Source organism: Gekko japonicus, unplaced genomic scaffold (assembly GCF_001447785.1).
Source record: "Gekko japonicus isolate JY-2015 unplaced genomic scaffold, Gekko_japonicus_V1.1 scaffold174, whole genome shotgun sequence".
Taxonomy (NCBI): Eukaryota; Metazoa; Chordata; class Lepidosauria; order Squamata; family Gekkonidae; genus Gekko; species Gekko japonicus.
The window spans coordinates 1,544,479-1,558,342 of NW_015177013.1; the positions used below are offsets into that span (position 1 = coordinate 1,544,479).

Genomic DNA, 13,864 nt, shown 5'->3' on the forward strand with positions numbered 1-13,864 from the left:
CTTGTCAGAACTATGGCTTGCCCAAAGTCATCCAGCAGCTGCAAGTGGAGGAGTGGGGAATCTGTTAAGTCGTGAACTTAACGAAGAGTCGGAGAGTGATTCAGCAAGAATGCGGCTTTTATTCTTCAACTCGAACTCACTTCCAACACGGTACAACATCAGTCAGCCAGAGACAGCTTTGGCATAGAAGCTGCTCTGTATTTAAACATTCCCGGCTAATATAGCCACGCCTACTATACAATAATCAACCAATGCAATTGAACCATTAAAGGCCAATCACAAACGCGTTCCCGCTCAGGGATTCTTCATAGTGATTGGATATTGCTTCCTGGGCTAGTGTTCCTATTGGTTACATTAGGATCCTAGCCCAGGATGAAGCTTAACATGAGATGGCAATGGAATGATTCACAAACATCCAATACATACATTCAAGTCATTTTGAATACACTACAAAATCAAACCTGGTTCTCCCAGATCAGAGTCCGTACACTTAACCACTATAACAAACTGGCTCCTGTCATTTGAAAACCTCCAGCATGGTAGTGGGGGAGGAGGATGTGACAATGGTAGCATTAGCTGGATATAAGGAAAAAGTAGTACGTGTCTACCAAAAGAACAAACTACAGAAGACAAGCAATAGCAAAACAAAAATATATGCATGCATAGGCTTTAGTCACATGTGTATAAACCGTGCACAATACCCAGCACTATGTGCTGTGCATAATATGAGAAAGAGCAATTTGGAGAGGAGCTGTGGCTCAGTGGCAGAGCATCTTCTTGGCATGCAGAGGACTCTCGGTTCAGTCCTTGGCATCTCCAGGTAAAAAGAGCAGGTAGTAGGTGTAGTAGAAGACCTCAGTCTGAGACCCTAAAGAGTGGCTGCCAGTCAGAGTACAGAATATTGATCGTGATAGACCAATAGTCTGATTCAGTATGAGGCAGCTCCATGTGAGCAGGAGTGCACTTAACTCTCCATTTATCAGGCATGCCGGCCCTTGTCCTTAACACCACTAGCTGTTTGCACAGTGGTGTAACATGGTCAAATCCAACATACACAGTTTCAATTCATATGGTCAGTTCCTGTACCATATTTAAGAGCTTAACCACATAAACAGATCCTTTGCATGTTGGAGGTGACACTGCTGTATGATTAGCCAGTGGCTGTGGGACAGGCATGTTGGTTAGGCACGGCACTAAGTACATTCTTGGCTCTCTCCCCATCTCCTCTGCATGCAGGGCGGAGCCTGCACAAAAAGTCAGAACAACCATCTAAGCATATAAAATAAATAAAGGTTGCCTACATTATTAAGTTACTATACATTAGCACTCAGTAGAAACGGATTTAACAACAAACTACACAGCATAATTTATACAGAAAACAGAAACTGATAGAGACACTGTTAGAAACTGCTGACATGGTTACAAAAATGCCCATTTGATAGGGGCAGATTTCCTCACTGCAGGAAGCTGATGATGCAGAACAAGAGCAAGAAAATGCAGAATGTTGTGACATCACCAAATTAGATATGTTGTACTAGACATTATGGATAAGGGAAGGGGAACTAGATGAGGTGGTTACTTAAAGGAACATCTTTCTTAAAGAACTCAGAACTGCAATCATAGAGGCTGATAACGAATTCTTGTTAGAGGCCTATCCCCTTTTAGAACTACATTACCCAGAGCACTTTAGTTGTGAGGAATGACAGCTGTGAGGAATGACAGGAATGAAAGTGGTTGAAATCTACACCACAGAGACTCTGCTTGGCACACATTTTAGACAAACATTGTAATCCTGTTGATCCCAGGAATTACCAATGGTGAATTCTTTTTACAGGTTTCCCTCAACAGGGCAATAGACAGCACCACATGTCTAATCTCTTTAGCAGCAATGTGACTAGGACTGAGGTACCAGCAGTTACTACAAGAAGCAACATTGCATGATTTTTTTCCTGAATGTTCCTTGCTGCCATGCTTTTACCTGTTTGCCACCAAGTGTCCACAAGGGAGCACCGTCCATCTCCTACCACATCGTAGAACCATTGCCAAGCTTCATGGTTTATCGGCTCTCCCACTAAAAACCAAAAACAGTAAAGGCAGAATTCTGATTGCTGGCAAAAAATATTAATATTTGGTAAATACAAAGCAAGTCATATAATAAATGGCTAAAATAACAAAGGTCCCGGTCACACACGGGCAGGAAAATGCGGGCTGTTAGCTTGGCTGTTAACTTGGCTGTTAGCCCCGGGGCTAAAAACCACGCAGTTGCTCGAGCAGACCTACTGATGGAGGTCCCGTGGTAGGGGGGAGGTGCCAATCACTCCACAGTCCTGTCGCGCGGCAAAGAAGCGGGGCGCAAGGCAAACGGGGTTGGGTTTTTTTTAGAAAACTCAAATGCGCGCATGCTCCCTTAGGTGCTTGTGCACATCCGTGGAGACTCTGGGGGAAAAAAACCTTTTTCCGAGGGGACATGGGCGGGCGCCGGAACTATCACCGGAAATGCGATCAGACGCCCGCCCTTACCCCGCGGTTTCAGGAAACTAGTACCTCCGAGGTACTAGTTTTTTATCGCGCATCTTCCACGGGAAGCCTCGGGTTCACCATGGGAGCTCGACACTTCCCAGATGTGGCGGTGAGATCGCGCCCGGAAAATCCGCCTATCTTCCATCCCTCTAGCGTGCCTAATGCTCCGTGTGACCGCAGCCAAAGCTTACTTAATCTAAAAGAAGAAGAGCAGGAGAGTGAAGTGGCAGAATACAGAGGTGAGAGAATGGATTGCGCCATTTCACACTTAAGGTGAAGGGTATTTTGGAAGGGACCCCTGTGTTTTTTTAAAAAAACTTCCCTGGAAACAAAACCAGCAGAGCAAGCAAAGAAAGGACATAGAGCATTTCTCCCTGTTGTTCTAACACTCTATTTGAATGGAATTTTTCATACAAAAAACGTTCAAAGCTGGAATCTGCAGTCTGAAATGGTGCAGTCAATTCTACTGCTTTACTTTCCTCAGGATTGCCAATTCTGGGTTGACAAATTCCTGGCAATTTGGGGGTGGAGCCTGGGGAGAGACCTCAGCAAAGTATAACACCACAGAGTCCACCCTCTAAAGCTGTCATTTTCTCCAGGAAAATTGATCTGTGTAGCCAGCAAAATTGGTTGTACTTCCATAAGGTCTTCAGGCTTCACCTGGAGGCTGGCAACCCTAACTCTCCTACATTTATCTGCTATTTTGACATGTTTATTGCTTTACAACTGTAGACCTTATAACCTTAGCTTGTTATTTAGCTCTGACTTCGCATATCTTAAACATCATCATGTTACATGTTAATTTGCTGTTAAGTCCCTGTCTATACGTTTGAACCTTACCAACCATTCCAACGTATTTGAAAAAGTGTGCCTTGCACATAAAAGCTCATACCTTGAATAAACCTTGGTTGGTCTTAAAGGTGCCACTGGACAATACGGCTGACCACCTGGATCCAACCTCCTGCAGGTGTGAACCAGGCCTTATTAGGGAGTAAGCCTCATGAGCACTCGGGGGCTTACTTTTGAGTAAACATGCATGGGATTGAGGTGGGGGGTGCAGTGGGTGGGAAAGAGACAACTGTTGTCACAGTTGTTCCATCTGACCACCAAGAATATGATGTGAAGTGACAGGACGAAATGACAGGAAGATATATTTAAGTGAAACATTAGGGAAGTTGTGCTCAACAACACAAGTAGCTTGACAAAACTGCAAATCTTGAAAGATTCTTTCAAGGAAGCATGGACAGGAACCTTATGAGGATACTATTAAAAAAGAACCTCAGCAGCAGAGTTTCCCATGTTCCTCTCCCAGAGCCTTAATTGCTTCAGTAGTGCAAGACTAGGCAGAAAAATCAACTATCAGAGCTCTCTTCAGATCTTTACAAAAGAAGAGACCCAGCGCTACCATTTCAGATAGATGCCTACTGACTACTAGGTATGGCAGGCAGCTGCTTAGGCCTTGGCTAGTTATTTGTGTATTTATTTATTAAAATTCTAGTCTACTTAATAGACACCAGGCTCTCTCAGCTGCTGCACTCCAGACTCAGATTCCAGATACTGCATCATTCATTCCTGAAAAGGTTCCACGTGAGTTCACCCGAAGCCACAGCCTGGTCCTAACACTGAGTTATATGACTTATATGATCCTTTTCACTCTCTCTCAACACAACAAGTATTGCACACCACATAATCTCAAGTATTTCCACGCAGACTCACAGCCCTTCAGAAATTGTGTTTTCAAAGAAATCAAAACTCATGTTGCTGACTTCAAATGGGGGTAGCAAGCTTACACTTCCTGTCCTCACCTGATCCAAGGGTAATTAAAGAAGATCGGTCATACTTCTTCACATATTCGTCTCCATACTTCAGTAGCAATCGCAATGCAGTGGGAGCACAATAAAACTGATTAATTTTTAACCTCTGTACAGTTTCCCAATAGCGACCTGCAAAGATCCAAACAGCAATCTTAAATTAGTCTGTGACATGAACTCTTTAGCATTGCACGCTTAGAATATTTCATGCACAATAAGAATATTGTTTTATAATGCTGATGGCTCTTCAAAGGGATCCATTGTAAAACTGACACCAAAACACCTGCTTTTATAGGCAAAAGGAATTACAGATGGGGCCAGAGGAAATAGTAGACTTCCATCTAGCCAATGCATTTGAAACTATTTAGGCTTTCAAAAGGACCAAACAAATAAATTTATGTTGATGAATAATGAAAATCAGATATCCATAATCAATCAGAATAGGTTTCAATTTGACAGTTTAATTCAACATTGACGACAGTTAACTCATATACAACAGAACTGACTGAAACCAAGCTCCAACCCCAAACCCAAACCTTGACATGCTTTCTCTGCTTGCCATGCCAGCTCATCATTTCACTTTGGGTTGCTCAGCTGAAGCAGCAGTCGGGTACAACTCATCACTAAACACTCGGTGGTAGAATAAGGCAAAACAGTAAATCCGTTACTGGATACATTCCATATGGTGCAGGCCACAATGGAGAATGTGTACTGAAGAGCCACATATAAAGCAATATATTACAGACAAACTGTACTGACAGGATTCCCTGTCCTGCAAAACATGCTAAGATTCACACTGTCAATTGCTAGTTCTGTAAGTACTGCAAAGTAATATACCGGGTACTGAAAGGTTTTGCATTTGTAAGTGCTAGTTAACAAAAGCAAGGTCTGAATTTCTTCTGAAGTCACCTGGATCAGGATAAATTGGTGTGCTTTCAAACAGAACCGTGGTGCCTCCATTGCAGAGGGGTCCATATACCACATAGCTGTGTCCTGTGATCCAGCCAATATCAGCCACACAGCCAAAAACATCATCTTGCTTGTAGTCAAATACATGCTGCAAAGGTGAACAGAAAGGCAGTAAGTTTACTTATTCATTTTTGACAGATGTTTCTGACTTTTTTCAATGGACAGTTACATATTCCACCCCCTTGTGGTGAAAAAAATGGAACAACCATAGATTTTAGTCATTTAATTTCTCTGTCCTGCAAATTCATGGTTGGGAATATTTATGCAACTAACTAAGCACAGACAAGTTACAGGGTTTCTGCTGGCAGTTATTACTGCTACAGAATACTGTAATTTCAATAACTGTTTTTTCCCTCCAACATAGCAATAAACCTATATTGGAGACACGGTTCAGTAGTAGATTACAAGTGTCACAGCATCTGCTTTGCATGCACATTCCCGGTATCAGCCCCAGCATCTCCACTTAAAAGGATCAGGTAGCAGAAAGACCCTAGAGACAAGACTGACCTTGACACACCAAAGGTCTGACTCGTGTATGTATGCAGCCATCCACATAAACTACTTCACTTGTACTTATATCTGTCTAATTAAGCTTCTTCTTCTTTTTGTGAGACTGGCATATTTGCACCAGCATCTCCGCCTGCTGTCACAGTGAAACTTCTAAGGCAGCACCCTAACCCACAATTCTAGGATCAGCTTCGCAGGTTCACTCTGCAAGTACAGAATCTGGTGTCTGGTGTAGTTTTAGTACTCAGAATCTGAGATTCTGGTACACATCTGCATTTGAATAGCTGCCTCCTTCCATATGCCCCTGTGTGTCAACTATAGTCATCAGGCAGCCATCTGTTGGCTATACCACCACTTAGGGTAGCCTGTGTGGCACTGACCACAGTCTGGGCCTTTTTCATCATGCGGAATGGGTGAGGGGAACCCTCCTTGTAGATGTTCAGGAGGCACTGCAAGTCCTGACTGTTTGCTAGGGCTTTCGAGGGAGTGTGAATTGGCAAGCATATTTTAAGATGGGGAGGGGAGAGATATTTGGGGTTTATTATTATTATTATTATTATTATTATTATTTTATTATTTTAAATGGAATATGTTTTTAACTATGATTGTAAGATGCCTTGAACTACAAGGAAAGGCAGGATAGAAATGTTTTAATAAATAAATAAACAAATCAGTTGTACATGTAGCCTTAGCCTTGACTTGGTTAGCCCAGGCTCACCCGACCTCATCAGATCTCAGAAGCTATGCAGGGTCCACCCTGGTCAGTATTTGGGTGGGATACCCACCAAGGAAGTCCAGAGTTGCTATGCAGAGACAGGCCATGGCAAACCAACTCTGAACTTCTCTTGCTTTGAAAACCCTACAGGGTTGGTATAAGTTGGCTTCACCTTGACAGCAGGGCTGAAAAAGTCATACAGCTTTCCCTTCCTGGATTAGAGCAATGGCCTGTTGCCAACAGAGAGTCAAAAATATTACAAAATTTGAAAAAGCTCAGGATCTAATTGTCTCATATGTTTGTTTTTCAAAAATGAATAAAGGCAGTCATTAATACAGCCAGTGTCCTTTTCAGCCTGATTAGCCACAGACAGCCAACACATATGCAATACACACAGCAGCAACCTGTTTAAAATCAACAAAGGTTCCTGTGTCTTTATCATGGGGAAGGGAATTAAGAGAGGCACTTTCCCTGCTTGAGACACTGACAACACAAGCACACAAGCACAGAGGCTATATTTCACTGCCATCAAGTCACAGCCAACTTATAGCAACCCTGCCGGGTTTTCAAGAAAAAAGAGGTTCAGAGGTGGCATGCCATCACCCGCCTCTGAGTAGTGACCTTAGACTTCCTGGGTGGTCTCCCATCCAAGTACTAACCAGAGCTGACTGTGCTTACCTTCCTAGCCCTGAAAAGATCAAGCTAGCCCGGGCTGTCCAGGTCAGGAGGTTTGAACTGTGGGTGGCAAGTGGCTGGCCTATTCCCCCTGCGCCGGCCCTCCCCCAGCTACCTTGTTGCCTTGCTATTGGTCCCAGGGGGCAAGGGGGAAGTCCTGGTTGTCCCGCCGCTCAGCCACCCATCCCCACCCAACCTCTGGCTAGCTCCCCCCCCCCCAAGGTAAAATTCGGGCCACACTGAGTCAGGCCCATTCTCCTTTTTAATGTCATCTAAACTATTCACTGAATTGAGGCCCTTAATTGGGCTTTCGAGCAAGGGAAACCTTTACCTTTTTACTATAGTTTAGAAGGACACTAAGGCTACCAGGACAAGAATAAAAGAAAAAAGTTTAGTAGCTAAATTACCTATCTTCTGCCACCATGCACAACAAGTGCAGACGAAGGGGGAAACCTAAGCAGAAAGATAGTTCCAGAGGGTAGCCTTGTTGGTCTGCAGTACAACAGCTAGATCTGAGTCCAGTAGCACCTTAGAGAGCAACGGGTATAAGCAGATACCATCTGATGAAGGTAGCTTGTACTCTCAAAAGCTGATATCCCGAAAATCTTGTTGCTCTCTAAGGTGCTACTGGTCTCAAATCTGTTCCTAAGCAGAAAGTTATTTATTGGGAAGAAAATTACAAAACACTACCCCCCTACAGGTATACAGCTGATGAGTTTGCAATTTAAACATTTTACTGTAGCATTGACAAAAGGTGTGCAGTCCAACTCCTGCCCACTACAGGAGTTCTAGAATATGGAGAAACAAATTTCCTAACAAGGAGATCAAACACTATTTGTAATAATTTCAGAATATATGTTACCGTTTTGTTTCGCTCATGTACAGAAGTGCTGTAAGGGGACAGCAGGAGGGTTTCCAAGTGGTACAATGCATTTCCAGTTGGTGAAGCAAGTGACTGTTGCTATGGTGAGGTTAAAAGGCCACTAAGGAGAGTTTTCAAACTCATCACAATAGGTTTTCAACTTAGGAGGAATTCAATCAGAATAAGGTTGGACCAAGTGTCAGCAGTGGATTGGACTAAACTTTCCTGAGAGCTGTATAAGAGACAGGTGATAGAGGCAGCTAGGGTTGTAGAATCTGGTTTAGGAAATTCCTGGAGATTTGGGGGTGCAGCCTGGTAAAATGTCATAGAGTCCACCGTCAAAATCAGTCCTTTTCTCCAAGGAAATTGATCTCTACAATCTGGAGCTGTAATTCCAGATCTCCAGGTCCCAGATGGAGGTTGGCATTCGAGGCACCAGAGAAGCAGCTGGAAGACAGTTGGGAGGCAGATGACCTTCAGAAGGAGGAAGAAGTAAAGCTACTAGTGGAGGACTTTGAAGAGCTGGGTGAGTGAGAGGCTGTAGGCAAGGAGGAGTCGCTATTAAAAAGAATGAGAAAAAGCATAAATAGCCCAGGAAGAGGCTAGAAGAGTTCAAGCTGCACCTGTGTGACTGTGTGAACGGATGGGAAGAAGGGCTCCAGGTGCCAACCTCCTGGTGGGGCCTGGAGATATTCTTCAAACTACAGTGATCAATTATCTTGGGGAAAAGGCAGCTTTGGAGGGTGGGCTCTATGGCATTATACCCTGTTGAGGCGCCTCCCTAAACCATGCCCTCCTCAGCCTCCACTCCCAAAACCTCCAGAGCTGTCAAACCTGGATCAGAAGGAAGACTGTGAGGGAGTCTGAGGCAGTCCTCCATCAGCATCAACAGGAAGCTCTCAGGCCAAATCCCTTAGTAAGCCTGTGAAGTACTGGCTGGAGTAGAAGAGCAGGGAGATCTGGCCTTTTTAATTTGATGAGGGAGAGTGACCATTAGAGATTCACCTGGGTTACAATAGTTTACTGAGGGACCGTGTGGCATGTACATTTGATCTGCAGTTCTTTAAAATAATTATTTTTCTATTCAAGACTTAAATCTTTATTTCCAGGGTACCTGACTGACAGCCTGGTGAAGCCTTCAAATCACTGGGGTCTTATCAGATCATCACATAAAGGTAAAGGTAAAGCTTCCCTTGCTCGAAAGCCAGTCGAATCCGACTCTAGGGTTGCGGTGCTCATCTCCGTTTCAAAGCCGAAGAGCCAGCGCTGTCCAAAGACGTTTCCGTGGTCATGTGGCCGGCATGACTAAACACCAAGGCGCGCGGAACGCTGTTACCTTCCCACCAAAGTGGTACCTATTTATCTACTTGCAATTTCTTGCTTTCGAACTGCTAGGTTGGCAGGAGCTGGAACTAGAGACGGGAGCTCACTCCGTCTCGCGGCACCCGGGTCTTGAACTGCTGAACTACTGACCTTCCACAGCCTGCAGAGTTCAGCGTCTTAACCACTTGAGCCACCGCAGCTCCATGATCATCACATAGCATATACCAAAAGCATATACGACTCAATTATCCCCCCCCCCTTTAAATGGGATGCATAAAAGAAATTCAGGAGAGCTAAGTGGTTATAGCAAGCAATTATAGCAAATGACTAACCTCTTAAACAGCAATCAGTTTTATACAGTGTGGTGACTTGGAGGGATAGACTCTGTCCCCATAATCTTACCCAAAGTCAAACACACAAAATAAAGTTTAGAACATATATAACTTGTACTTCCTTCATCCCCCTCTCTCCCCCTCCCTCCCTGGTTCTCTTCCAAAGCACAGCTCATGCCAGAATCTCAGCTGCCTTTCAGAACAGTACAAGAACAAAGCAAAATAAGGATGTTCTTGCATTTTATAATCATTTTCAATCATAAAACACCATTGTGAGAGTTTTGGCTTGGGCCTCTGTGGACCTTAAACCTGGCGTTGACGTATGTGTGATGTTAAGCCTTGTGCATAAGAGTCAAAGAACTTTTTACGTCTTACATGAGAACTTTCAAAGATGACTAATACAACACTTTTTACTGTTTCCCCCCACAACTATACCCATAAAATACCCATTGTTCTTTCCTTGCAGATATGACTACACAGGTACCTTGTGTGTTAAGGCAGCATAAAGCAGATAGCCAGCCTGGGTGTGAACAACCCCTTTAGGCTTCCCTGTGCTCCCTGAGGTATAAAGCATAAAAAGCATGTCTTCACTGTCCATGATTTCAGGTGGGCAAACTGAAGACTCCTTAGCCATCTCCTAAAAAGAAAAAAGAAAAGGAATATAAAAAGTACTTTCCCCCATTTGTAATTGCCTCAGAATTAAAGCAATGTCTTGCTTTGGAGTTACAGTTTCATTTATGGTGCCAATATAGTGGTAAAAACAAACCTACTATGCTGTGCTACTCTGCTGATGGCTCCTGGTTTCCTCAGACCCAGCTAAACCACAGGCTGTGCTACAGCTACCACTGCTGCTGTCACGAGCTGGCTCAGTCATGTTGGCAGTTTCCATCCAAGGGCCATAAACGTGCTGGATGGAAATTGCTACAAGTGTTGGGCTTGGTCCCAGATATGCCTGTGGTTTACTGGGACTTGACCGGCTGCACTGGTGTTGGAGGGGGAAGTGGCCAAACCCATCTCATACCAAAGCTCAGAGCAATTACTTGTAATTTCATAAGAAGTGTCCCATAAAAGGGTTTCAACCCAAGCCTAGGATAATACTCCATTTGCTTTAATTTACTCAAAGGAACAAGACCAAGTAAAGAAAAAGGGCAGCATTATGTAACCCAACTATGAAGGAAAAACAAACAATCTTCAGGCTCTGAAAAACAGACACCACCTGTCCTTCTTTTATTTAAGTGAAACACAGGTGTTAACATCTATAAATGTTTGCTTCTGTTCAGAACACATTCATTTGCAGTCTCCGTAGCCATATTTGCTGTGAGGTATGACAAATGTTTCCATGACCCTTCAGATAACGGGCATTTTTTTTTATCCACAACAGATAAAGGAACATTCACAGCTGGCTTGATAGGAAGCAGTTTACCAGTGCTACCTCTCCAAGAAAATGGTTCATAGTTTTCAGCTTTAGGGCAAGCTTACATGGAGGTGTCTTAGGAATTCAGATGTGCAAAGCACATCCAACCTCCACTTTATCAAACACCTACAGGTCAAGCTTTACACTTAAACTAGACATTACATCTTATGTGGGTCAGGACATGGGTGTCTGTCGCTGTCACGCAAAAGAATATGGTCTCTTACCTCAACAGCACTCCATTCAGGTTTGGAGCACTGTGAGGGGGGGGGGGGCTTCTGGCTTCCCTCCTGCAGCATTTTCACCAGCAGAAACAGCCCTGCAGGGAAGGACCGTTTGCTTCTGAGAATGGAGCAATGGAACACTGTTAAGGTTGCATGACAGCAAGTCAGGACAGGCACCCGTATCCCAACCAGTGTAAGATGTAGTATCTTGTTTTACTACAGGCCATGAAGTCTGTCTAATGCAGTCTTCAATGCTGGTGGGCAAACACAGCTCTCTCACGCTGTATTATGCTTGCTTCTTATCTTTTAATCTCAGAAACCTAGAATGTAAAACTAGAAACCAGGCACATACTTGTAAACGTATCTAAAATCTCAGCAAGAACAAAATACCATAGTGACAAGAAATATGAACTTTCCTAGACGGATCAAAACCGTATTTTAAAATGTAAAAGTTTACCTTTAAATGCCAGGTATCACAAAGTGCTAGAAAAGAAGCTAAAAGGAACTAGATAATTAATTTAAAAGCAATAATAAATGACTCCTCACCTCAGGATTATAAAAGGCTAGCAGTGCAATCCTAGGCAGTTACAGCCTTCTAAATCTACTGAAGTCAATGGATTTAGAAGCATGTAACTCTGTTTAGTATTGCACTATAAATTGTTGGAATTAATATTTTAAAAAATCAGAAATTTCTGTGAGCATGACAGCAAGTCAGATCTGATTAGAGAAGCATGGGCCGCTACATGACAATGCAGAATCCCCACCTCACCCCACTCCCACTCAAACACTGCTGATATCTGGTATAACGTTTTTTTAAGGAGAAACCAGTGATCCATAACTAGTGCTCCTTTTGTTCACTTCACCTGCAAACTCATTTTATTTCGTTCTTATTGAAGAATGGGAGCAAAAAATAGTTTTAGGAATAAATACAGCAGTTCTTATGCAAAACGCTACATATGAGACCTGCAGACTTCCCTCCCTCAGGCCTCTCAGGATGGCACATGAAGGCCTAGGCTGAATACTCCAGGTGCAGAACTACATGTCATGGAGAAAGCATGGACTCTCAAATCTTGTAAAGGAATCTGGGGGCACTTGTCCTTTCTGTCCAAACTGGTCACCCAGTTTCTAGTAAATTCACAAGTATATTCACCAGCTGTACCCCACTGTCAGCAAATACTGCCATTGCTCACTCACTTTTGCTTGTTTTTAGTAGTGCGCTGAATTTGTAATGCTCCTCACAGTATGTTCATTAGGACCATGTTGTTGTGAACATATGGGAATCCAGGTGGTCAGGCAGTACGGAGAACAAATGACCTACCGTGCATTTAAACGTTATGTGTACTGGCTGTGTCTTGTGGTCTGTCAGTTTCCTAGATATCATAGAAGTACAATTCGGTAAAATATAAATCTATTTTACATAAATGCTTAAGAGAAACAAACAGGGAGATGAATCCTTCAACAGCTCTAGAAGGAGAAATCAATGAAAACAAGCAAGATTTATTAGCTGCATTTTGCAGTCTTTTGCTAGATGGCAACAGTGGCACCAAGACAGGAGGAAGAAGGTTTGTTTTTTAAAAAAAATCAAATCAAAATAGTAATTTGAAACAATATTATACTACCGGTCACTTTAAAATTTACACAGCTGCTTTTTAGACGAATTGGAAAGTTACAGACACACCAGACAGCTCTAATTTAGGAGACCAACATAACACTGGTTCACAACCGTGATGAACTGACTAAATTATTGGATTTGGATATGGGAAGCAAAGATTTAAATCTGTTTAGCTATCAAGCAGACTTGTCTTGAGCAAGTCTCCCTCAGCCACCTCATAGGGTCATCTGAGGCTAAAGCACTCTGACCTGAGAAAGGGCAGATAGTCTATGCAAATAAGACTGCTGGTCCTTCAACAGGCTACAAAGCCAATGATCACTATGGTACTAGTACACCTGTACAATGTGCTAAATTGGGTTGCTGCAACAAAACATAGAAGCATTCTGGTGAAAAGGTCACTGCTTCTTTCTGGGACACGGCCTGCACTTCTAGTTGTGTTTGTAACTAGGAGGATGAGAAGGTGCTCCCTGTACCTGCCTAACTTGAAAAATCCATCCCCATGTTTCAGCTCATCTATCATACCCATTATGAAACTTACTGAGATAAAAGTGCCATGCCCTATGGGAGTACCTGGTTAAAAGAGGTACACTGAACATCATCAACATACTTCTTCAAGGGGGATATCATGACTCCCCAAGTGGATTTTGTTGGTTGTTCTCTGAGCCACAAAGACACACTTGACACTTGGACAGTTCTTTACAGCTTCATCCACAGTCTTCTTCAGCTCTATAATCCGTCCTCCTCTGAGTCCCTGGTTATAGGTGATAACTGCTTTGCATTCAGCTAGCAATGGAAATTATATATAGTATTAGAATATTGTTTCTCTCTGTAATTAGCAATGTAATTAGCAATAATATGTCACATTTTACAACTCCTAAAATCTATGTCAAATACTGGGCTGTA

At 43.1% G+C, this 13,864-nt stretch overlaps 1 protein-coding gene across 1 annotated transcript in view; it reads right to left on the minus strand.

The window, feature by feature from the left end:
• The window catches only part of ACSS1 (acyl-CoA synthetase short-chain family member 1), a 90,526-nt gene that overhangs the window by 32,573 nt on the left and 44,089 nt on the right, over nucleotides 1-13,864 (minus strand). Inside the window, exons 7-11 of the mRNA XM_015427672.1 lie at nucleotides 13,569-13,744; nucleotides 10,199-10,351; nucleotides 5,241-5,388; nucleotides 4,326-4,463; nucleotides 1,979-2,071 (exon numbers count right to left, since the gene is read on the minus strand). Of these exons, the coding sequence (XP_015283158.1) occupies nucleotides 1,979-2,071; nucleotides 4,326-4,463; nucleotides 5,241-5,388; nucleotides 10,199-10,351; nucleotides 13,569-13,744 (708 nt within the window). The remainder of the gene's footprint in view (nucleotides 1-1,978; nucleotides 2,072-4,325; nucleotides 4,464-5,240; nucleotides 5,389-10,198; nucleotides 10,352-13,568; nucleotides 13,745-13,864) is intronic.